Source organism: Pongo abelii, chromosome 4, assembly GCF_028885655.2.
Source record: "Pongo abelii isolate AG06213 chromosome 4, NHGRI_mPonAbe1-v2.0_pri, whole genome shotgun sequence".
In the NCBI taxonomy this organism is placed as follows: Eukaryota; Metazoa; Chordata; class Mammalia; order Primates; family Hominidae; genus Pongo; species Pongo abelii.
Genome location: NC_071989.2, coordinates 36,341,177 through 36,367,747, shown reverse-complemented (window position 1 = coordinate 36,367,747; position 26,571 = coordinate 36,341,177). Strand labels below are relative to the sequence as shown.

General features: G+C 33.8%; 1 protein-coding gene across 3 annotated transcripts in view; it reads left to right on the top strand.

Annotated features, from left to right (window-relative positions):
* Positions 1–26,070, top strand: part of LMBRD2 (LMBR1 domain containing 2) — a 53,580-nt gene extending 27,510 nt beyond the window's left edge. For all 3 annotated transcript variants that reach the window (XM_002815490.5, XM_054555476.2, XM_063724086.1), the window contains 12 exons: positions 526–600; positions 1,757–1,870; positions 2,254–2,437; positions 6,693–6,874; positions 8,027–8,160; positions 9,515–9,620; positions 10,108–10,205; positions 13,377–13,480; positions 14,649–14,695; positions 15,984–16,089; positions 19,438–19,567; positions 20,540–26,070. In XM_002815490.5, coding sequence (XP_002815536.1) covers positions 526–600; positions 1,757–1,870; positions 2,254–2,437; positions 6,693–6,874; positions 8,027–8,160; positions 9,515–9,620; positions 10,108–10,205; positions 13,377–13,480; positions 14,649–14,695; positions 15,984–16,089; positions 19,438–19,567; positions 20,540–20,600 — 1,341 coding nt within the window. In that variant the 3' untranslated portion in view covers positions 20,601–26,070. The remainder of the gene's footprint in view (positions 1–525; positions 601–1,756; positions 1,871–2,253; positions 2,438–6,692; positions 6,875–8,026; positions 8,161–9,514; positions 9,621–10,107; positions 10,206–13,376; positions 13,481–14,648; positions 14,696–15,983; positions 16,090–19,437; positions 19,568–20,539) is intronic.
* The last annotated feature ends 501 nt before the right edge of the window (positions 26,071–26,571 follow it).

Genomic DNA, 26,571 nt, shown 5'->3' with positions numbered 1-26,571 from the left:
AGGCCTGAGCCACTGTGCCCGCCAGTAGATAGTGTGCTCCTTATAAGCAAGTATGGAGTTAATCAATCATGACTGCTCTAGAATACTCTTCTATTGGAAAGGAGCTGGTACTTTGTGACATTTGTGGCCTTTTCTGGTTGCTCTGGTTTTTCACTGTATTTTACATAATGAGATAATTGATCTTGGTGAGTAAGGCAGAGGAACATAGCCCTATTCTTTTAGGACCATAAAGTTTGTCTGATCTTTTGTGGACTTTTAAATAGTGCTTATTCTTTTTTGTGTACCAAGTAATGAAGTGATGAGAGAGTGAATCTAGAAAGTAAGGAAAAGTTCAGGGTATAGAAATAGCTATTCAGTGACTTTGTATTTTTACTTGTGTTCTTAAGAACCTTTATTCATGTAATGCAAAGTAATTTGTGTTGAAGTTGAACTTGTGAGAAAATATATAGTACCTAATGCATTCTCATTTGGAATATGTGATCTGTAGAAATGGAAATATTTTTATTTATTTTACTGTTTTTATAGGAGGTTCGTAAAGTGAATGAAAGCATCAAGTATAATCACCCATTGAGAAAATGTGTTGATACAATACTTAAAAAGGTAATGAAATCATCTTGTCTGTTTCCTTTTGAAATATACACTTATATAATATTATACCAAAAGTACCAGAAAAGTATGAAAACAGCCTATAGCTGAGGTCTTCTAAATTCATTTTCATAGAAATATCAACCAAACACCATTTGTACTTTGAATTTTTTTAATTACTGCAAGTTTAACACTAATTATTGGCAGTATTTTCTATTGAAATATGGAGATAGAGGTTCACTAATATATAAGGATTGTTATGACAATGATGGAAGTAAACCTTTAAAATGTCATTGTATATGTTCACTAAAGGCATATCTCCTATAAGAAACTAAGGCCTCAATAATATCTTACAATCAGCTGCCTACACGTTATTTTACAAATATATTTCATTAATATATTCATGACATATCATAAAATGAGTGATGTTAACATAGATATTTAATAAACTATACAGTTAAGGTTTTGATGCATTGGTATTGAATTAGTGGTATTCATATACTTCCAAAAATGGTTATTTGCAGTTCCCCAGTTGTCTTTTAAACCCACAGAACCATGGAAATATTTATTTTCCTAGATTTTAAATCTCTTATACTGATTCTTGTGTAGTGTTCTGTTTGGCTAAGATAATACTCATGGAATCACTTTTCTAACTATTTATCTCACATTTGCTACTTTTTGAGAACTACTAAGAGAGGTTAACTAAGTTGCCCAAGTTCATATAGGTAATAAGTGAGTAGTAGTATGGAAGATGACTTTAAATGCATGTATTTATTTCTCTGTGCTATGCCTTTCAAATATTCAGCACCTTGGATTTGTCATGATTTTGCTTCATTCTTTAGCTAGAAAAATAATTTATCCTACTTAGAATAATCTTCTCAAATACTAGTTGCTTCCTGTAGGTAAGCTCCCCTTCCTATAGCCATCTATATCTCTCTGGTATATATGAACACAAAGATTAATATTATAAAGGTGAGAAGAAATTCAGTACATCTTTTAAGACATTTTCAAGAAAATATCAGCAAATGAAGTCTAACTAGAGATGACAATAAAGTAGGAAGATGTTTTTGAGAAAAGTAGAACTGCTCAACAATGAAAGATTTTTAATAAAAATAAATTTTTATCTTTTTACAATTAAGATTTTTAAAAATCTACTTTTTTTTTTTTTTAGTGCCCTACAGAGTATCAGGAAAAAATGGGTAGGAACATGGATGATTATGAAGATTTTGATGAAAAGCATAATATCTATCCAAGTGAAAAAAGTCTGGTAAAACTGCATAAACAGGTAACTTTGTTAATTAAAAGTATTTTACTTAATGATAATTTTAATTAGACTTATAATCATTGCTCATAAAAAAAGGAATTTTTAGTGAGTGTGTATTTAAAACTTCCTTTAATCCTGTCTTATTATTCTTTGAAATATTTTATCTCTGTGTATACCAGCAGAGGTACTATTGGCATTTGGGGAGGGAGAATTCTTCACTGAGCATAACTGTTACATTATATAAAACTGTTACATCATTTTAGGACATTAATATTCTCAGCCTGACCCAGTAAATGCCCTAGCACTTTCCCATTGTTGTGACAATCAAAACATGCTCCCTAGTGGAGAGTTGAACCACTGTTGGATCAGAACACTGCCAGGTCTACCCCCATTCTCTTTTTTAGGTGATTTATTCAGTTCAGAGACACCGTCGAACTCAAGTACAATGGCAGATTCTTTTGGAACAAGCATTTTATCTAGAAGATGTAGCAAAAAATGAAACTAGTGCTACTCATCAGTTTGTTCACACCTTTCAATCGCCAGAGCCGGAAAATCGATTTATCCAATATTTTTATAATCCTACATTTGGTATGTAATTTGATATAAATTTCAAACTTTAATGATGAAAAGTTTTCTGTAGAAAAAGTTAAGTATTTTCACCAATGCAAAGTTGAATTTTATTTGTATTATTTGATTTATACCATGTGATATTAAGTATCCGGTAACATTTCCCCAAAATAACTATTTTACTTATCATATAACATATAATCCATCAGTTTCCACTGTTACTTCACAAATAATAAAAATTCTATTTAAAAAACATGTATACATCAAGCATATTTTGTATAATGCATAATATATATAATTATGCATTGCTTAATGACTGGGATTACTCTGAAAAATGTATTGTTAGACAATTTTATCACTGCATGAGCATCATAGGGTATGTACTAAACCTAGATGGTATAGCCCACTACACAGGTAGGCAATATGGTATGGCTTATTACTCCTAGGCTACAAACCTGTACAGCATGTTACTGTACTGAATAGTGTAGGCAGTTGTAACACAGTGGTTTTTGTGTATATAAACATAGAAAAGATAATAGTAAAAATGCAGTATTGTAATTTTATGGGATCACCATTGTATATGCAGTCCATCATTGACTGGAATGTTGTTATGTGACACATGACTGTACTTAAAATAGTTAGAATTTTAAGTAATTTTACATCACAAGCTTGGGTCTCTTCTTCAGTCTTGACATACTACTGAAATATTTCCTTAAGTAGTCCTCTTTGATTATTAACATTTATTAGTCTTATTATAAAACCTATATTCTGTAGTTATCATTTTTCTCCTTTTTGCTAATTTATGGCAGTCCCTTCAAGTATTGTCAAATTTAGTGTGAAGAAACTTAAAGCAAGTACCAAAGTGTCATAGTATTAAAACTTCTATTTACCTTATTTATTAAAAAAAATGGTTATATTCACTTGATTCTCCTTTGCATGTTTGGTTTTGAGTATGAAGACTTAATGGCTATAACAAATACCTCAGAAAACTCCTTTAACAAAAATCCTTCCTAATTAAATGAAGGAATGATGTGGTGTCTGTTTTCATTCATTCAACAAATATTTGGGTACATTAGTGCTATGTATTATTGGGTGCTGGGTAGCTTGGTATATATCAATTTAAAAAGACAGAAATTCCTGCCCTTGTGAAGTGAGAAAAACAGACAATAAACATATAAAGGCATAAAGATACTGAATAGGCAGTTGATTACAGAAATTTAAATTCAAGGGAGAAGTCTGAACTGCAGATATGAATTAGGGTACCATCGATGTGTAGGGAACCATGGGGTAAGAATAAAATCAATAAAGAAGTAATTGAGATAGAGAAAAGAGAAAAGTCTGAGGACCAAGCCTGAGGCACTCTAGAATTTAGAGATTAGGTGGATGAGAAGTAACCAGCAGAAAAGACTAGAAAAGGAGAGGCCAGTGAGATAGGAAAATTAGGACAATGAAGTGTTTTGAGGAAAAGAGTATATAAAGTACCTTTTCAAATGTTGCACATAGATTAAGGATCGTAAATATTAAGATCTGACCATTGGATTTTAGAGAAATGAGGGGAGAGGATAAAAAAGTCTGACTGAAATTTAAAAGAAATAAGAAGAGGAGCAATTGGAGACAGACTAGAAAACTCTAAAAATGTTTTCCTTATAAAAGGGAACAGAGAAAAGGGGTAGTAGCTGAAAGAGGATTGGGGGCATAGTCAAGAGAAATTATCACATGTAATTAGTAAATGATATAATAGAATTTGAGGCCAGGCGCGGTGGCTCATGCCTGTAATCCCAGCACTTTGGGAGGCCGAGGTGGGCAGATGATGAGGTCAAGAGATTGAGACCATCCTGGCCAACATGGTGAAACCACGTCTCTACTAAAAATACAAAAATTAGTTGGGCTTGGTGGCACGTGCCTGTAGTCCCAGCTACTTGGGAGGCTGAGGCAGGAGAATCACTTGAACCCAGGAGGCGGAGGTTGCAGTGAGCCGAGATTGCACCACTGCACTCCAGCCTACCTGTAGTCCCAGCTACTTGGGAGACTAAGGCAGGAGAATCGCTTGAACCCGGGAGGCAGAGGTTGCAGTGAGCCAAGATTGCACCACTATACTCCGGCCTGGGGATAGAATGAGACTCCGTCAAAGAAAAAGGAATAGAGAGAGAGACGAAAGAAAAGAAAAGAAAGAGAAAAAGAAAGAAAGAAAGAAAGAAAAGAAAAAAATAATAGAATTTTATAAGACAATGGAGAATTTCTAGGACAATGTTCATGACTAGTAGAGATGAGATGGTGGGAAATAGTGAACAATGAAGAGAATGGTGGAGGTAAGGCACAGATGTAACTAGCTGAGAAGATGTAATGGTAGAAACTTGGGAAAATTCTCCTCTGATCACTTCTGTTTTCTCAATGAAATGTGGAGAGTAAGTATAGGAGAGGAGATTTTAGAGATTTGAGGAGGGAAGAGAAGGTGCAAAATAGTTGCCTAGGAGAGTGGGCATGGGAGAAGATTGGGGAATTATAGTAGGCTAGTGAGGCAGTACTGAGGACCCACTTGAAGCTAGTGATTAAGAATTTAAAGTGAGGCCAGTCAACAAGGTGGGGTGTCTTTCTCCTGCAATGTGCAGCGATGTGGATGCAGGCTCAGAGTAGCCAGGGAGTTGGATTTAACCAGGTGTGATTTAGCTTAGCAGGTACAGTGGAGCAAAATGGGCCAAAGTAAGTGGGATACTGTCCTCAAAGACTGGAATCTGAGCTGCATAAGGAAGGAAGGGTATCAAAGTGTTAAATAACAGTAAAAATGTGATAGAATAAATTGATTTTTCGTCCAGGTATGGTCAGTTAGTGGAGTTGAAATACTGTACTAGATGAAGGTATTGTTTGAAGACAAGGATGCTGGAATGTGATTATATGGAAGGGCTGGAGATACTGATAATAAAAGGTTTAGGCATCACTATAGCAACAAGTAATTGAGGTAGGGTGGAGGGAAAGTTCATTAGAGGAGAGGAAGTCAAAGAAATGAGAGATACGTGTATTAAAAGGGGAATCATTTATGTGGATATTGAAATCACTAGGAATTATGAGAGGAAAGTTGTAAAGAATTACAGTGAACCAGAAGCTCAACTGTTCAATAAATGAACTAAAAATATAGCTTTTTAATTTATTGAGCTTTCTTTTTTAAATTTTTATTTATACCTAAATTCAGACTTAAAACCAAAATAGTGCTGGGCGTGGTGGCTCACACCTGTAATCCCAACATTTTGTGAGGCCAAGGTGGGTGGATCATGAGGTCAGGAGATCGAGACCATCCTGGCTAACACGGTGAAACCCTGTCTCTACTAAAAATACAAAAAATTAGCTGGGCGTGGTGGCACGCGTCTAATAAAAATACAAAAAATTAGCTGGGAGTGGTGGCACGCGCCTGTAGTTCCAGTTACTCGGGAGGCTGAGGCAGGAGAATTGCTTAAATGCCGGAGGCAGAGGTTGCAGTGAGCCGAGATCACGCCACTACACTCCAGCCTGGGCGACAGAGCGAGACTACGTCTCAAGAAAAAAAAAAAAACCAAAACAGTACAAAATATTCCCATATACCCTTTAACCAGGCTCTCCAATGTTAACATTTTGCCATATTGATTTGCTTTATCTGTATGTATTTTTTTCTTACCATTTTAGAGTTGTATCCAGACATGATGCCTCCTTGTTCCTAAATGTTTCCGTGTATATTTTCGAAAAATAAAGATATTTTCTTACATAGCCAAATACAGCCATCAAAATAAAAAAAATAATATTTATACTCTACCATTATTTACAGACCTTATTCAGATTTTGCTATAATTGTCCCAATAATATTTTTTGTAAAAAATCCCAGATCGTGCATCTCATTCAGTTGTTATGTCTCCTTAGTTTCCTCTAATCTGACACAGTTTCTCAGTCTTTGTGTTTTATGATATATCAGAAATGTTTTGGGGAGTATAGGCCAGTTTTTTGTTGAATGTCCCTGAATTTGACTTTGATGTTTCTTTAAAATTAGACGCAAGTTCTGCATTTTTCGTAGGAATACTACAGCAGCAATGTCATGTTCCTATCAGTACATCATAGCAGGAGGCACACGATGTCAGTTTGTCCCATCATGGGTGTCATTTGGTTAGGGTGGTATCTGCCTGGTTTCTCCACTGTAAAATTGTTGTTTTTCTCTTTGTAATTAAGTATCTTATTGGGAGCTATTTTGAAACAATGTAAATATCCCATTACTCTTTTATAGTTTTCATAATCATTTTTTTCTTTTATCTTCTAGAATGGTACTGGGAATGTCTTTTGCGACCATGGTTTTACAAGATACTTGCTGTGGTTCTGTCCATCTTCTCTGTGATTGTTGTGTGGTCAGAGTGCACATTCTTTAGCACTACTCCTGTCTTATCCCTCTTTGCGGTCTTCATACAGCTGGCAGAAAAAACATATAATTATATTTATATCGAGGTCAGTTTATGTTATGTCTGTCATAAAGAGATGTCACTTCATAGTATAATCCTTAACTGTTTTCTCCATGTATTTCTTCTAGTAAAAATGAAAGCAGTCAAGTTTTCTGCAGTGTTGTTACTCAAACTTCCAGAAATGTGCTTCATTATTTTACCCACACTATAGAAACTAATAACTGTATTTGAGGAGAGATGAAAAGTTGCAAGATAGTGCAAAAATCTGAGATTTTTTTTCTTTCTTTCTTTTTTTTTTTTGGAGGCAGAATCTTGCTCTGTCACCCAGGCTGGAGTGTAGTGGCATGAACATGGCTCACTGCAGCCTCGACTTCCCGGGCTCAAGAAATCCTCTCACCTTCACCTTAGCCTCCCAAGTAGCTGGGCCTACAGCCATGCACCACCATCCCCTGCTAATTTTTGTATTTTTTGTAGAGTCAGGGTTTTGCCATGTTGCCCAGGCTGGTCTGGAACTCTTGCACTCAAGTGATCCTCCTGCTTCAGGAGGCTCCATCACACTTGACCCTGGGAATACTTTGATTATATTTATGCCAGTAAAGCTGCATAACTTATAGGCTCATGTGACTAGTTGCCAAGGGAATGGGAAAACAGGCTAATGGGAAACATTAGAAGGTAGATTAGAAACTTTTGGATCTAGGATATTAAACAGTTTGAAGTGTTGGTTTTTTTCATAATCTTAGTGGGTGATTAAAAAATTCTCTATTACTTTATTTCAATTTTAGAGCATCAATAAATGTTAGCTAGAAATGAAGGCCAGGCTGGGCATGGTGGCTCACACCTGTAATCCCAGCTCTTCGGGAGGCGAAGGTGAGTGGATCATCAGGTCAGGAGTTTGAGACCAGCCTGGCAAACATGGTGAAAAGTCCGTCTTACTAAAAATACAAAAATTAGCCGGGCATGGTGGCACATGCCTGTAATCCCAGCTACTCAGTTGGTTGAGGCAGGAGAATCACTTGAACCGAGGAGGTGGAGGTTGCAGTGAGCCAAGATCGCACCACTGCACTCTAGCCTGGGCGACAGGGCGAGACTCCGTCTCAAAAAAAGAAAAGAAAAAGAAATGAAGGATAATACTTGTAATTGTTAAGTGCTAAAGTCTGTTTGTTTTAAACAAACTGCTTTGTTTTTGTTTTTTTTCCAGATTGCCTGCTTCCTTTCCATCTTCTTCTTAAGTATCTGTGTTTATTCTACTGTGTTCAGGATTCGTGTATTTAACTATTATTATTTGGCTTCACATCACCAGACTGATGCTTATAGCCTTCTTTTCAGTGGCATGTAAGTAGGATTATGTTTAGAAGCAAGAGAAATCTCATCACTGAGTGTATTCTTATGGATCTTTTATTTTTTGTTGTTTACAGGTGTTCCACTAACATCTGTATTTCTATCAGCTAATTGATTAGGTTTAAATATTAAATTGATGTTTGTTGATTGCCAGCTACCTCCTGCTTGAGGTTTAAGGTTAAAATATGTGTGCTAGGTTAGGCTAGAAGGCAGAAGAAGCATACTTAGTGAGCCTGGATTTACCAACCAGAGATTAGCAAGCAGTAGAAACAATGGACAGTTTAGAGACTAAGTCAGACCTAGATGGTGTTCTAAGATTCAGTGGTCTCTCACTGAGTGGAGGAGGACTGAGAAAACCAACAAGAACATTTTTTCCTGAGGAATTTAGAGAGGATTTAGAGAGATGTCTTCAAGTTGGGCAATCTATTACTTGTACAATCTATTACCTGTTCTTATTGTTAAATGAGTCCTATTAGGTATTTATAAAGGATGAACTTAGATAATTTTATAGAGGAGTTGACATCTAAAGTACTTTTAAGCATCTTTTTTGTTGTTTTCCAAATAATTATGGACTCACAGGAAGTTGCAAATGTAGTACAAAAAGTCCTATGTAAACTTCACGCTACCCCCAGTGATATCAAAACCAGGAAATGAGAGTAAAACATTACTATTAACTACAAACTACAGACTTTATTTAGTTGTCACCATTTTTTATCCTTCATTCATTTGTGTGTGTGTGTGTGTGTGTGTGTGTGTGTAGATTCCTGTAGCCACCAACACAATCAGGATTCAGAAAAGTTCTATCACCACAAAAGAATTCTCTCATGTTTTTTTTAATTCATACCCACACTTTATTCTCCCCAGCCCCAATTATCCAAGTGTGTGGGTATGTAAGGCATTCTTTTTATTTGGACAGAATTGAACAACTTTATATCTGTGCTTGTCAGAATGACATATGTTGATACAACTTCAGTTCTTTTAGGTACTGAATACAATTCACCTTGAGGATGTTACTGTCCTTGGCATGCTGTGAGATGGATTTTATGGATGGCTTAGTTGTAGGAGATGATGCAAAGGCACTCCACAACTTGTGGGGATAAAGCAATGGCAGAAACCATAAAAGCAAGGAGCTTGAGGCTGTAGTCATGTAGGCATTGATGTGGCAATTTTCAGAATATCTCTGAAGTAAGTGAGGGCAGGTCACATTAAGAATTCAATATATATGTAAAGCAAATAGATGAAAATTTTAGCTATAATTATCTGAAATGTTTTAATACATCTCAGTATAATATAAAATGTATTTTGCTGCTTTACTTTTTATATACATATTTTTAAATGTTTGTTGCAGGCTATTTTGCCGTTTGACACCTCCTTTATGTCTTAATTTCTTGGGTTTGACCCATATGGATTCATCTATCTCTCACAAGAATACTCAACCAACTGCTTATACATCTGTAAGTATGGTCAGAAAATAGAATTCCTTAGGTTCACTATCTATATGAGGTGTTGTTATTGTGAAATTTCTTTTAATGCCAGCAGAAAAGTTCTATAGTGTTATTGGTAAAATTTTCTCTTAAAGATTGTATATGTATTACTATTGACTAGATAAAAGTGATTTTGCTTCTTTTATGATAAAAATGTTTTTTGTGGTTCATATATGTTGTCTAGCTGACCAGTATCAAAAGAACTGACCTATACTAATATTAACTTTATAGTCAATGTATGTGATAATTTTGAGTAATAATTATATTAATTTTCTTTAAGAGAAAACCTCAATAAAAAGCAGATTTTAAAAAATAAGTCCATTTATTGCTTTTTTTCTATTTTTTAAAAAGTTCAAATGGATTGATATAACTGGTTATAGGCAAATTTTCTAATGATGGAAAGGAATGGAAATTATAGAGCTATTCCAATTTAACTTACTTTTTTCTTGCTCTTCAGATTATGGGTTCCATGAAAGTTTTATCCTTTATTGCAGATGGATTCTATATATATTATCCTATGTTGGTGGTAATTCTCTGCATTGCTACTTATTTTAGGTAAGAAACTTAACATTATTTTTTCTTTTGCTCTTAAATCTGGATATCCTTTCTCTTTAAAGCTCTCTTAAATACTTACTGATTGAGTTTCAGTTTGTTTTATTGTAGCTTTGGAGAAGCTGGGGATAGTTTGAAGGGACTAGTTGAGTGATCAGGTGCGAGTCTCCCTCTAAAAAATTTAAAGAAAAAAGAGGTAGAGTTATTATTCTATTATAATAAATAATATTATTTTAACATTATTCTATTTAGGCTAAAAAATGATAGGATTAATTACAGAATGTTAACTCTAAGTCCTGGCCTTTGACACTGACAGCTAGCATAGCCTGCAAAACACCCTTATGTCCAGCTTTTTTCTAATGACGTAAATTAGCCTTAGAGCTTTCCAATAATTATTGCTGGGTGTCTAGATGCTTCAGACCATGGCCAGCACAAAGGGTCAGGTGAGGACCGATTGTAATCAAGCTGTACATTAAGACTAGAGGAGAAATTTTATCCTGTGTCATAAAGTACATGGCATGCTGTTTTCATGGAATTAGAATGAATGGTAGAATCTAGGCAGGAGTGAGATTCAAAAGGGGTTAAAGGATAGGTGTACTTGGCTTCTCCCATCTGTCTTTGCTTCTTTTTACATGTCAGGCCTCCTCATCCTGTACTCTGCCCTCTTTCATTGCCGAAGTGCTCCATAACATACCCAAAATACCACTTTTTCAAAAACACTTAATAATGTTCATTGCTTACTCTTCCGAGAAAAATATATTTTATCTACCCACTTTATTTAAATCTTCCAATACCATTTTATAGTTGTTACAGATAATATCTACTAACATTACAGTAATGAGTAAACAGATATTGTTTAAAATACATTCTCTATTGAATTTTTGAAAATATATTTTACTTTCTTATAAGTAAAATAACTAAAAGATTATAACTTCAAATTGTAGCAGGATGAGCCGCAGACAAGAACCCCTCAGACACCGAGTTGTAGAAGGAAAGGGCTTTATTCAGCTGGGAGCATCGGCGGACTCACATCTCCAAAAACCGAGCTCCCCGAGTGAGCAATTCCTGTCCCTTTTAAGGGCTTACAACTCTAAGGGGGTCCTTGTGAGAGGGTCTTGATAGATTGAGCAAGCAGGGGGTACGTGACTGGGGGCTGTATGCACCGGTAATTCGAACAGAACAGAACAGAACAGAACAGGGATTTTCACGATGCTTTTCCATACAATGTCTGAAATTTATAGGTAACACAAGCAGTTAGGTCAGGGGTTGATTTTCAACTACCAGGCCCAGGGCGCGGTGCTGGGTTATCTGCCTGTGGATTCCATTTCTGCCTTTTAGTTTTTACTTCTTTCTTTGGAGGCAGAAATAGGGCACAAGACAATATGAGGGGTGTTCTCCTCCCTTAAAATAATACTTTTAATATGAACTGATAGCAAATTTGATATTTTTAGTGTTTTCTTTAGGTGGAGGAGACAGTAACAGATCTACAGTGTGAAAATGATGTATTAAAAGAAGAGACTAGTCATACTTTGTGTGCCTAAAACTATGTTTTTATTATGTGCTTAATCATTTGAAAAGTTAATAAAGTGGAACATTAAGAACTTGTAATGTATAAATGATTTTTTTAATGTTACAGTTATGCTGGCAAGATTAGCATTTCTTCTTACCTTATTAGATGGTTATATAGATCAAGTGATATGGGGCAGAATAGTGATCTGTCAACTATAAAATCTTAGCTATAAGGAATCACTATGTCCGAAAGCAAAATTGTTAAACTTAAATATAATCATTAAAAGTATCTTTCTAGAGTTAATCAGGATAAACTTTGAGTGCCATTTTATCTTTAAGGGAAAAAAAAAGTTGTATTCCTTAATTTTCAGATTAACTCACAAAATAGATTTTCTGTTATAGAAACACCTGAAGCAATGCCTTACTGACATTTCAATGATAGGTTAACTTGATAAGTTCATTTTCATTTGAAATGCTGCCATAATTAGTCTAATTCCCACACTATTAGCAACACAGCCACACCCAGAGTGAATATTCAGACTTACCTGCCTAGAGAGCATAATGTTGTTTCCTGATACTTCAGACAAAGAGAAAACTTTCCCAGAGACGGTGATCTAATTCTGAGCTTCTCATCCCAGAGTGTAGTACTCCCATAAGGATGTGAAGATGGTAAGGAAATGTTTGAAGTCAGAGAATTAACATGATCATCTACAAAACCCCAATTTTACCCAATGGTAATGCATAAAAAACATTTGTATATGAATGAAACAAGTAGATATATTATGGATTAGCTAGATATTTACACATTTTTACTGCAAAATGGAATGGAGATCTTCACTTTTTCTAAATTGCTTTCCTGTTTTCCCTTCGTCTCTCTCTCTCTCCTTCACCACTTTCTCCTCCTCTTCCTCCCTCTCTGTGTAGAAGTACATCATTGAAAAAGTTTGAGAACTAATATAATAAAAAGAGCTGCTTGGTTTTTATTTTCTCTGGGATTTAAATTCTAGGTCTGTCATTTAAGGGATCTTTAGCAAAGTATTTAACCCCTTAGACCTGTTTTCTTATCTGTAAAGTGATATTTATCTCTTAGAGTGATAGTAAAAATTAAATAAGAAGGCATCTGTAAATTATCTCGTGTATAGTTGGATCTTAAGAAATATTAATCCTTCTTATTCACCTATCATTTCCTTCCTTGTGTTCCATATTTTCAGTATTCTTGTCTTGTACAACAATCAAATTTAAAGTAAATAGCAAGTAAGATATAAGGTAGTCTTCAGATAAGATACAGTAATCAATTTGTAGTGTATAAAAGCTATTTAAATAGTTAACTAGATCAGAGGAAAAAAATTGCTCTTACATTATTATAGTTATCATTTTAGCATCTTGGTATAATTGTTTTCTGAAGGTATGCTGATAACTTGACTTAATTGACATCTATAAGAAGCCTGAATATAGTGCATACCCTAATCAGTGAAGTACAGGGCATACACTTCTTAGAAAGGGAGTGTACTTCCTGAAGCATGTCAGATATGACAGTAGATAACTATATGATAACAGATAATGAAGCATAGTCTTCTTTTGGAGTGACAATGCTAAAGAACAATTCATCTAAATATTTACAATGTGAAATAATGTTTGTCTTTTTAAAAAATCTGCTTTTATTAGTTTGGGAACCCGTTGTTTGAATCTGCTTGGTTTCCAGCAGTTTATGGGAGATGATGATATGACATCAGACTTAGTTAATGAAGGAAAAGAATTAATCAGAAAAGGTAAGATTTGTCTTTTAAAATAAATGAAGGGAAAATACTAAGTGCTAAGACTCAAAATACAAAATTAATATTTGTGTAGTTTGTGAATAATTTTTAATGTATCTTAAGAAATTATAAAGTAATGCACATTTTTAGCTAAAAATGTACATATAGCCTTTCTAGCAAAAATAATTTGAAAACATGAATAATTGTTTTATCTGTCTTTAAGAAATTCTGAAGCTTAGATTATTAGTATGTCTGCAGCGAGATAACACCCTTGTATGGTCTTGGAATCATTTTCATGTTTACCTTGAAACATATTTGCCAAGTTCTGCACAACTATAAAACTCATTAATTTAAAGAATCATCAGTTTGAAATTGCATGGGAAATCATTCAAACAAAGGCTACTTTTTTAGAATGTGATGATCATTAACAGCCTGTTAGAATACATGGCACTCTAGTAGAATCATATCACAAAACTGAGTGTATTAAATTTACTGATGTTCAAAGTGGTGATAGCATGGAGAGAAGAAAACTTGACTTTTGGGACATTGGTCTTAGACATTCTCCCTACTTGAGTCTGGGGCTTTTGTGTGATTTTGAGTTGAATGTAAGACAAAATGTATTGCAGCTCCAAAATAAGCTAGTGTAGCCTTCACATGCACTCCTATTAGACCTCATATGGCATAGCACATCCAGTCCTGGGTAAGATTTTTAAGAATAAGACTAATAAATTAGAAGGTATTTAGAGAAGGACAGCTAGAATTATGAGTCTGTAGGGCGTATCCTGTGGGAAAAAAAGTGAAAACATCTTGTCTGTAACCTAAAGAGAGTAACAAGGAAAGCGACTCATACAGAAAGAAAAGAAGTATGAACTTAACTTAGAAGACAGGAATAAAAGAGAATAGAATTTACAGAGAAACAAATTTCAGGTCATTGTGAGAAAGAAGTCTTTCTTCCCTAAAGTTATTTAAACGGAGACTACAGGGCCATCTGCAACAAAAATAGAGAAGGCATTCACTACTAAGTAAGGTAACATCTCAAATTCTTTCCAGCAATAACCTATAACATTTGATTTTGTGACAAGTTAAAAGAAATATCGGTCATTGCCCGATATCTTTACTTCAGTTGCACTATGTCTGATTTAACCATGTTATGCCATATTTGAGATCATTTTTCTGTCTTTAGAGAAGAGAAAAAGGCAAAGGCAAGAAGAAGGTGAAAATCGAAGAAGAGTAAGTACAGTATTAATTTCTGTAACCTGAAGATTAATTTGAAATTTGATTTCTTAAGAATCTTATTAATTTGGAATAATTAGCTAAAGACAGAAAAAAAAAACAGTGGGAAAATGTTATAAGGTATATTTTTAAAGAAAGGGAATTTTAATACTTTCAGGTATATACGCTAAATATCCTGACAGACCTGTTCTAAAAGTCATTAGTAATAAATTACTTTGTGTTTAGCATCGAGCAGCTTCTTGCCTAAAGTAGGTGCTCCATGAATATTTGTTGAATGAATAAATACATAAATTGGTGTATTCTTGCTATTAAAGTGGTTTTGATTGCTTTAAAATTGTTTCTCTTTTTTTGGTGCTGTGACATTAATTTTATTCCTCCTTAATTTTTCTTTAAGCCTCCATTTTCTGAGGCAAACTAGCCTCCTAGAAAATGAAAAGGCAAGAAATGAGTAAAATTTAATGATAATTACCACACTTTTTTTTAACAAATGGGTGTATATACTGGCAAAGTAAAAACTAACAGGAGACTTGATAGTTGTCTTTGTGTATCTTCATATATGGGTATCTTCTTTATTTTAGAAGGCAGAACTAGAACCAAAGAGTAGAAGTTACTAGAGATAGATTTCTCTTCTCTGTGAGAATTTCTAAATTACACAATTTACCAGAATTGTAATAGGCTTCTCGACATAGAAAATTACATGCTATCTAGTCAGAGAGCCAAAAAGCATCTGGCACTGCTTGGAAAGTTGCATTAGGTGACTTCTAATGTCCCTTTCAATTCTAAGAATTTAATGAGTAGACTCCAGTTAATATGGTTTTACTTCATTTAAGATAACACACAATGCCGTTTGAGTCATAGGCTAATTATGTTTGTATACAACATTAGCTGTTGACTTTTTAGCTCTCTAATATTTGTAGTTTATTTGAGTGAAAGAAAATTTTGTTAACGTCTATTAGTCATTATGGGTTCTCATAACTTTTACGTGGTCAAAGTAAGCTTGTTGTAGTAATATTGTTTTACATTTTAGATAGATGAATAACAACCAAAGTTAGCAAAAATATCTCTATGTCATTTGTAAAAGTTGAAGTTTATAGAGACTGTGACTTCAATAAATCATGTAAAAATAAAAACATTGACCTATGATTTTTAAAGATACTAGGATAATTATATTGATTACTAATGAATCTCTGATGAAAATAAATTATATTATATTGCATATGTAATCTCTTGACATTAATGAATTATTTTCTGTTCTATTATATGATTATTTGTGCTTCTTTTCTAGGAATGGAAAGAACGTTATGGACATAATAGAGAAGATTCCACTAGGAACAGAAATATTCATACTGACCCCAAAGAGTCAAACTTCTCAGATGTTAATACCAACCGTTGTAAGTAGTTTATCTTCTAGTTCACTTGGAAATTGTTTTCTAATGCTTGCTTGCGTAGAGATTGAGTGTTAGAATACTCATCCAGAAATGCCTTTGTAGAATTATAAATGGTATATTTGCAGTGACTTCTTTTTTTTCTGCATTCCTTAGTATATAGAAGGAAGGGGAAGCTCAAATATGTACTGTGGTAGGGAAAGGAGAAACTGGGGCATCAAATGAATAGTTGTAAGTATACTAACCCTAAATAATATAAGCACTTATCCCAGGTATGTTCTAGGCAGGTGTTTATTTCTATAACTTACTTGATGTTTTTCTTTCCTATTAGTAGGTGTAGGTTATTCAGTCATTTTTATAATAATTTATTGACTGACCCATATAAGTTAGGCATATTCCCAGGTATACAGCAATACAAAGAAGGTATATTTCTTGTCCTCAGGATGCTCATAATTCAGTGAGGGACTGATACCAGACAGAAGCCATCTGCTACCAGGGTGGGTTAGGAAACCTTGTATCACTGACCCCACACTGACATGATGCAGAAGCTATTTAGGAGGTGCCAAGAAACCAGTTTTTGCCTAGGACCTTGAACTGAGTAGAAGGAAGAGGCTGTTTTTGGGAGAGATGTAAGATTGCTGAAAGAGCCCCACCACTGAGGCTTCAGTGCACAGGGTTTAAGACTGAGGATGGAGGAGAAAAACTGAGCACTCTCACCCACTCAGCTACAAGTTTCGCACTGAGTACCAAGCAATAGTAGTCAATTGTTGGAGGAGGAATAGAAACATGGAGAAGACTCCCTCTGTGGTATATCCATATCCATGCAGGGACTACTGAAATCTGAGAGTGGAAAAAGAATACTGAGAGAAACCATCTGACACTTGAGGCCCTACTAAGTACAAGGTCATAGGATTTCATTACTAGAGAAATGGGAAGTCTGTGGGGACTTAAGGAAACTAAAGCAACAACCAAATCCAAACTCAGATCAACTATAGGTTGAGTGATTCCAGCCCTCAACAGTGATGATCTAATAGAAGAGGTGTGCCCATTCTGGGCATAAAACTATGATTTCTCTCCATCTTTTCCTTCTTTTACACATAATGTCTGGCTTTTAACCCAAAATTATGAGATATGCAAGAAAGTAAGATAATATGAGCCATTTTCAAAACATAAAATAGTGAACATACCAGACCCAGAGGTGGCTCAAATGTTGAAATTAGCAGACAGTGCAGTGACTTTAAAATAACCAACTGGTATGTTAAATGATCTGATGGAAAGGTTGGACAATGTGCATGAACAGATGGGGGGTATTTCACCAGAGAGATGGAAACTATACAGAACAGCTAAATAGAAATGTTAAAAATATTTTAATTACAGACTATGTATGATATTGTAGATTTCTCATGACAGCTCTGATGGAAGGATGCACACCAGATGCAGAAGGAATTCAGTTTGGGGATTGAAAAAGAGGGCTTATCTTAGGAAAGAGTTTTTATAATGAAGAAATATTTCTGTAATAAGGACATGTTTAGCTGAGTATTTAAAAATGAATAGTACTTAGCCAGGTGAAGGGTATTTTAATTAGAAGGGAGACTAAGTGCAGGACGTTGTGGCATGAGGGAACCTTTGGGAAAATGCATGTTTTTCTCTGTAACTAAAGCTTAAGCATGGGGAGGCTAATAAGAGAGGAGGCCACAGAGTAGCTGGGGAACAGATATTGTCATTCTCCAATGTTTGGATTTGGGGCCGGGCGCAGTGGCTCATGCCTGTGAGGCTGAGGTGGGTGGATCACCTAAGGTTAGGAGTTCGAGAGCAGCCTGGCCAACATGGTGAAACGCCGTCTCTACTAAAAATACAAAAAGTAGCTGGGCATGGTGGTATGCTCCTGTAATCCCAGCTACTCAGGAGGCTGAAACGGGAGAATCACTTGAACTCAGGAGGTGGAGGTTGTAGTGAGCCGAGATCATGTCACTGCACTGCAGCCTGGGCAACAGAGCAAGACTCTATCAAAAAAAAAAAAAAAAAAAAGAAAGAAAAAAAAGTTCGGATTTTGGCCTAAAAGTCAGATTTCAATCTGGGAAGAAGCATGATAAGATTTTTGGTTTAGAAAGATGAATTTGATGGCAGTATAAAGCATAATTCTTGGGGAAGTGAGATGTAGAAACCATTTCAGAGACTGTTTGGTAATACAGTCAAGAAATGATTAGGGTCTAAAATAAGGCAGTTGTCCTGGAGATGAAAAGAAAAGGATTTATTTGAAGGACTTTAGGGTAGAATAAATAGGAAAGGGCTAAAGCTTTAGTTAAAACTAGGAAATAGGATTCTGTAAAGGGATTTGGACGCTTGCTTACCATAGAGTGGAAGGAAGTTTACAGAATAGAAAGACCTGGCAAGACGGGAGAATGCTTAAGAGGTGTCACAAAGTCATAGGATGATGAATTAGAGAGAATCTAGCATGTATTGGGCAATTGCGATTTGCTGAATGAGTGAGAGAAAAGATGAAGAGATTTGCATTTAGGACAGAGTCCAAGCTTACAAAAATGTAAATATGATAGAATTGGCTTGCATTAAGTTTTCAGAAAGAACTATATCATAAAGCTGTTGTAAATCTACTTGGACTCCTCTGAACAACATTGTGAAAATTTGGTTTGTTTATAAAGAAATCCCTATCCACACAGAGAAGGGAGAGTTAGTTTTCTTTATCTGCTGTCAGGTATGATAATCATTAGCCACATGTGGCTATTGAGCACTTGCAACATGTTGAAATGGTAATATTTTGGATATACTGTGTTTAAATATATTAAAATTAATTTCACTTGTTTCTTTTTACTTTTTAATATAGCTACTAGAAATTTTCTAATTAAATATCGGCTTGCATTCTATTTCTGTTTGCTAGTGCTACCCATACTCTTGCCTTATGGTAAAAAGACACACCTTTTTTTAAGAGTTTGAGCTGATTACACATTAAAGTCCTAGCCAAGAAATGAGGCTTACTGTAAAACCAACTCAAACTACTTTTGTTAATGAACAGTTTCACCATTGTGATAACATAGTTAAATGTTAATTCTGAGTTACACTAATGAAATGTTTGCACTGTATCTGCTTCTGAGCTTAGAGAGCTTCTTAGCTAACTACCAGCCCAGAGAACTTTTCCTTGCTATATTCTGTTACACTGCTTGTAATTTTAATCTGATTTTAAGGAACCGTGTAGTTATCTTTTCTTATGTTCTTTGTCTTCAGAATGAAAATTCAGATTCCTTGGAATTTTGATTTTTCTTTCTGTACCTCCATAGACTGTGATCCATAAGTTAAAAGACAGTAGGGAAGTAGACATTTTTCCCCCTTCCTTTGCAGCTGCATTCAAATATACCAGGGCTAATAACAGGACTGAAAGGGACCGGATAGAACTTCTCCAAGATGCAGAACCTTTGGATTTTAATGCAGAAACATTCACTGATGATCCTCTTGAATCTGAATCAGGAAGGTAAGTTCTGGCTGTGACATTTTAGCTCTAGCATTCCTCTACAATTTTAATAACACATTGACTTGACAAGATTGAAAATAAGTAAGTAAAGGTAAAAGTAAACAAGTGATAAGTAAAGGAAAGTGTTCATTTTCACTAATAATAAAAAATATATTAAGTAACTTGATACCTTTTTAGACTTTCTAATGCTCTTATATTTTAAAAATTATATCATCCAGTAATGGTAACTAAAATTGTTATCTTCATACAATACTAGTGGTGGTATAAATAAGAAAGAATAATTGAAATATATAGCAAAGGATCAAAACAATGTTTATATGCCTATTTCTGATTGTCCCATTTGTGAAATTTATTATATTTAGTAACTGCTGCATAGCAGTGTCTAGATACTAGACACTATTCTAAGCCCTTTAACAAAAATATTGTAATTGTATGGTTGCAAATTCAGTTGGATTTAAATCCAGAGAGGCTCAGTAAAGTGCCTAGAGTCACACAACTTGTAAATGGTAAGTCAGGCATTCAAACTGCAGTATTCTGGCTACAGAGTCTCTACTTTTAGCCATTATGCTATAAGCACATAATTAAATAAAAGCAAAATATCATGTGCACGAAAATGTTTACCATAGTATTGCCTATATGCAGTAAAAACCTAGGTTATATTTATATGCAACAATTGAGAGTGGTTATTGAATTGATTAATCTCCCAGATGTGTCTTACATCCCCTGCCCCTTCTTTTTACATCTCTCACTCTGTCATGCATATATTCTAGGGTCTAAAACAGTTGCTGGTTGATTTATAATTAAGTCCTTTTGGATAATATACTTGGAGGGTAAGTTTCTGCTGTCAGCTACTGACTAGATTTTACAGTACTTACAAATTATATGGCCACTCCCTTTTAATGTATTCTTGTTTTCCTCTCTTCCTTTATTATTTTTGATGCCTCAGATCATTTCTTTATGTTCCCTTTTTAGGTATCAGCCTGGTGGACGATATCTCTCGATGTCTCGCAGTGACATATTTAATGATGTTTAAAGTCTGAAAAAGTTTGTGGGACCACTAACCAAGGTCAACACATCAGTTCAGTCTTGATGAACATCTGTGTACCCTAGAATTTCCTCTATAGTCAGTGAAAAGTGTCAAGATAACAAAAAAGGCACTGAGAATTAATTATATCTTAGGAATAATAGTTTAATTTGCATTGAATAGAGTATCACCTTTTCCAACAAGATTTATTACATATCATTTCCTAAGCATCTGCCTCAGAAATACAGTTACAGTGGAAGGATTTTTAAAAAGATCAACATATGTTAAGAACACGCAGTTTGTTTCAGATTTTTTTTCAAGAGAGTTATTTTAAAGATTCAAGGAAGCCATAAGTCATACTAAATATTATATACAGTTTTGTTATTGTGACTTACATTTTTGTTACTTCTAAAAAGTATATTCAGCCTGTATTTCCCAAAGAAATGTAAGTGAATGGAGACCTCAAATAATAACTGTATTCATAAAACTCGTGTCTTAAAACAAGGCTTACTTACTAGACATAACTGAATGTAAAAAGTACTTTTTCAAATCTGTTTGCAAACTAGTGGGGGATTTTTGCATGTATAAGATTAAGACTATACTTCAATTGATTCGTGTCTGTGTATTTAGCATGTGTACTATAATCAGGTGATATAGTATTCCTTCAGTCTTTGTAGTAACTGGATTTTTTTATGCTTCTGGTATTGCTTTATAAAAGATTTTCATTTCAGAAAGCTATGTTCACATTTATCATTTAACATATTGATTTAAATGTTGATTATGCCATTCAAGGATAAATCCTAGGCATTAATGGAAAATAGTTTTTTTTTTTAGTAGTCAAAGAGTCCAACAAAATCCTTCAATATTTAAAGGTACCTGTTTATACTTTTTGAGAAAAAAACTGGTTATTCAAAGGTAAAAAGTGAATCCATTTACTGTTATTACTAATACTTAAATTGTGGTTTATAGAAAACAAAACTATATTAGAATGGAAATGTGTAATAACTTGTTGGTTAAACATTCTTACTAAATAGATTGTTTTAACCTTTGTGTTTAAGCTAAATTTATGTATTATATTTTAAAGTACTAGTGTTTTATTGAAAAGTGAACATGTTTGATCGCAGCATGCTTGCAAAGAGTTTTCTTATGTCCCTAGAATATTTGTAACTCTTACTGAATCCATGCTACATTGGGTGACCATACTTCAGCTTGCCTAATACAGTCTCAGTGTAACACCTAGTATCCTGTTTATTACTAGTGACTACTTTCACCCTCAAGTATCCCAGTTTGAAGATGAATTATATGGTTCCCCTAACTTGAAGTTAATCTTTCCCTAAGACATAAATTTGAAATTTTTATTTTTCTTTTTAATAAATATTATCATGTAAGTTTTTTTAAAACACAGCTCTATGCAGATATTGAAAGGAATAGAGCATCATCCTCATTATCTGAAAATTTTGATCTTTGAGTTTTTATGATCTTTGAGATTAGATCCCTTTTAAAATAATTATCAGTGGATAGACTTACTCTGAATTGAAGGTCATGTAGACTACACTTAAGAACACATACATACAGTCTTTTCATGTGAAGTGTGGCCAGAAAGCAATAAGCCAGGAGCAGAGATAATTTGATGCTCTTTGTAATTTAATGATTGACTAATTGAATACCTTGGGCAAATCACATAGCTCTTCAGTGCCTCAAGTGCTTCATTCTGCACTTTCATTTGCAGAATGAAGATGATACTTGCTATTTACCTGCTGATCTACCTTACAAAGCCATTGTGAGGAAGTTGAGTTGGTGTTTATGTACTGGAGTTTATAACTGTGCTATTTTTCCTAGTGATACTTGAAGGTATTGGATGGGGGAAATGATCATCCCAGAAAGGGGTCCAGTTTCTTGTTATTACAGAAAAGTTTACAAGTCCCTAAAGCAAAAATGCTTTTGGACTAATTCATCAAAAGTCCTGTGAAAGTAGTGTTGTTTTATTTAGTCTTTGGGTTTACTTTGGAATAATTTCTTAAGTACAATGTTTCTCATCAGGTTTTGTCATGAAATTAAGATGCTGTTGTTGAAACAGAAGCAGAAAAGGAAAAGAAATTAGCCAATTGCTTTTATAACTAACTTTCATAATGCCCTAAGATAAATTGGTAGGAATGTATAAGGTAATGTTACCACTTTCCTTTAGTATTAAATTTTTTATGGTTATAATAATTGAAGTATGTACGTGCATACACTTCACAACCAGTATAGATTCCTTTATGACTTTCAAGTTATATTTAAAATAATATTTGGTTGTTTCAGTGATTCAGAATATTCAACTTTTTAAGCAGAATTTGTCTTACGGAATGTTATATACAATCATATAAAAATGTTATTTTATTGGATAAATTTGAGTTCAGAAGGCAATGACTTGACTCTGGAAGACTCAGTTGATTGCTGGGGAACCAAGTTAGTATTTGTCAAGCCACCTTGTGTAAAAAACTGTAATGGGTAGAAGTTTTCTCTTTGAGAAGCTTATTGAAATATAATGACATCTACTGCAAAATAGGACTACTAAATACATGTACTTTACATGCAAAGTACATTTCTTAAAGAATTATTTCTGGTAATTTTTGATGACTTTATTACTTGATAATAAGTATTTGTTTAAAATTTTCCAAATTATTCTTTAAATAGTTGTTAGGTAAGAATATTCAGTAAGCCAGTAATTCAGAATAATATTGCAGAAAATAATAATAATCTATTAATTTAATGAATTGCCCCTAAATTACTAATTAACTTCTTTTACAACATAAATAACTTGTTATCAATAGATTATTTTTGTCAAAAACAAAAGAAAGTATAAGTTTAATTATTAAAATTTGCTGTCTTACCAAATGAATACAAGGGCTTTTGAATAATCTCATTGCATAAGAGGCCCTCATTTCACAAAAATGGTAAGAACTAAATCAAAAGATTCAAGCGTTTTCCCTTTATAAAGAATAGATCAGAAAATTTGACAATCCAGACATTCAAGAAAACATTCTGCCAGTTGATTTTTTTGAACTACTATTTGATTAGATGATCAGTTCTGAAATTTAAGCTGGATGTATGCCCAAATTAAATTAGCATAGGAAAGTCAGTGTGGTTTTTTAAAAGTATATTTTAGCATATTAATGGAGAAATTTAATTTACATTCAGTTACAAACCTCATTCTTTATAGCATTAATAGGTTTAGGGAATGTTCTTGATGGTGTGCTGATTACCATATTAGAGAAAAAATAAACTCTCCATATTATAATTCACCTGTTTAGTAAGGTGAGTTTCTTACTTGTGATTTGAGTGGATCATGCCTAAAAATTACAAGTATATTTGCACTAAGTGACAAAATATGTCCCTGAATAATCTTAGCATACTTGAATCATCAAATATAATGGATTGTATTAAATTCTAAATGTTAAGACGTAAGTGGATTTAGGGTTTTGTCTTTCTTTTCTTATGTCCTCTCTCATTCCTTTATACCTTTCTTCCTTTCTGAGGCCTATGTTTATAGTATGACTTTTAATGTGCTGAAAGATTTTCCTTCTGTTTTGTGTACAGAGTTGTTTTTGATGAGTGGTACACTCAGAAGGAACTAGTTCTGACTACAAATCCCACTACTTGAAATAACAATATTATACCTAAAGTAGTCAAACAGATTTTGCTAGACAGCTAAGCAACATCTGAATACAAATGTAAAGTATGCTGGCTCAGTGTATCTTTTAGATCACTAAAGAGGACACATCGGTAAATAGTTTTCAGTGTAATATTTTTACATAAAAATAGATTTCCCCCCAAAATTTAAGATTTATTTAGATTCTTGAGACATCTTTTTATGAAAAGGAATTAATAACATACATCATCAAAACTTTTCTTAGGAGCATTGAAACAATATAAGAAGGTTACAGAAGGCCTTCTAAAATATGAATTCCCATCTGTATGAGGTACTTCTTTCCAACTCAGTGACTTTTTGCCCAGAGACTTGGAAGACCGGGCAATGTTTTATTTCCCCTTTCCCAACTCCTGGAGACAAGGCCCTAGGAGCAATTTCCTCCAGTAGGGCAGGCCGTAGTCCTGCTCTGTCTTACTTCCCACTGCAGCAGGAACATGTCCTCGCCTCTGATTCCTTCTGTACCCAGCCATTGGTCCATTGAGGTCAACTGAGGACTCACTGTAATTTTTAAATCTGTTAATAAAGCAAGAATATTGGCATGTTCCTCTTCTCATCAATATCCTAAAAGACATTTGTTTTTTACACACTCCTTGGGAAAAATTAACTTTTTTTCACTGAAAATATTTCCTTTTGTGGTTATCTTGATCTCAGATTATTTTGTGAAAGAATTTTACTGTACTTAGTTCAAAAGAGTAGAAAGAATGATTTACTATTGCAGACATATGTAGGGTAAAATCATAATTTATTTAAACTGACTGTACAACACCATTTAGAGTTGATATTGACATAAATGTTATTAGCCTACTAATTTGGAACTGTATTTCTCAATGCTGGCAAGCATCTTCCCTACTTAGCATACCAAGTTGTAGGGGAGAGACTGTGTATTTTTTGAAAGCAATCCAATGGATTTGTTTTTGTTCATATTTTGAAAACAACTTGAAGGATTTTTCTTATTTTAGAAGGTAGAAAATATGTGGACCTGTGTTTTAAATTACTATAATATGTATTTATAAATTGTGACATTGAATGATACAACAGAGCTCTAATATTGATGTTCTCACTTTCTGGTATTTAATTTTTATAAATGTTTTTGTAAGTAACTAATTGTAGTATTGCTTTTAAATACTTTTAAAATCTATCTCAAATAAGTTCTGCCCAGACCTATTTCCTTAGGACAGTATTCTGAAGTTCAGTAGTCCAGTGTGAGCTTGAAATACTCCTAGATCCCTTCAGTGATTTTTATATATGCCAATACACAAGCAAATTATTAATATAACAAAAACCTAATTTCTGCATTGCATTAATAAAATACTTGTTATTTTGCCTTTATCCAATTCAGTTGATTTGGTGAAATAGAAAATTAATCTTTTCAAATGTGCATGTGATCATAATTTTTCAAAATGTTACTGTGGTCATTTTTGGTGCGTGATGCCAAATTTGTCTTTAGTTAGCCATTGCTACCTGATATGTAATGACAAATGTTTTATTATCTGATCATTGGGTTGTAGATTAAACTATTTTTTTCTCTGTAGATTCTCACTACATTTTCAAATATGTATTTGGAAAAAGCTGCAAAGTGCTACCTATAAGCAAATTAGTAACTTTGGCCTTATCTATGCATAGTGTTCTCTCAGTTTGGTTTTGATAAATTCAGTGACTTGCAGTTCCTTTGTAGTATTTTAATTTGTTGTGATGTAATGAATTTTTTGAAATGTTTATTTGATTAGCTGTTAAAATATAGGAAAGAATGTAGGTTTGCATGAAATAAACTACATTTCTACAAGTTAATAAGAATTTTGCTGATTATTTATATATTTTACTTCATTTGAGATTAAGGTTCTTTTAAGTAGATTCAGGCGTTCTTTGTTCCTTATAAATTTATTAGCAAATATGACAAATGTTTTAAAATAAATATGTGTACTTTAGTCTTCACATTACTTTTTCTTATGTTTGAAAGTAATTATATTTGTATTGAAACATACTGTACCCCATAAATATGGACACTTATGTATCAATTTAAAACTTATTTTAAAAATTTTTAAAAAGAGAAGTAACCCCCTCACTACAAAATGTTTAAAGAAAATTAGATCAGAAACCAGTGAAATTGAAAATGGGAGAACAGTGGAGAAAATCAACACCACCAAAAGCTGGGACTTTAAAAAAAAAAAAAAAAAGATCAATAAATTTGATGAAATTTTAACCAGGCTAACCAAGAAGACAGAGTAGGCTGCTTTGCTGTGTACCAAAAATGAACAATTGGAATTTGAAATTTAAAATACAATATCTATA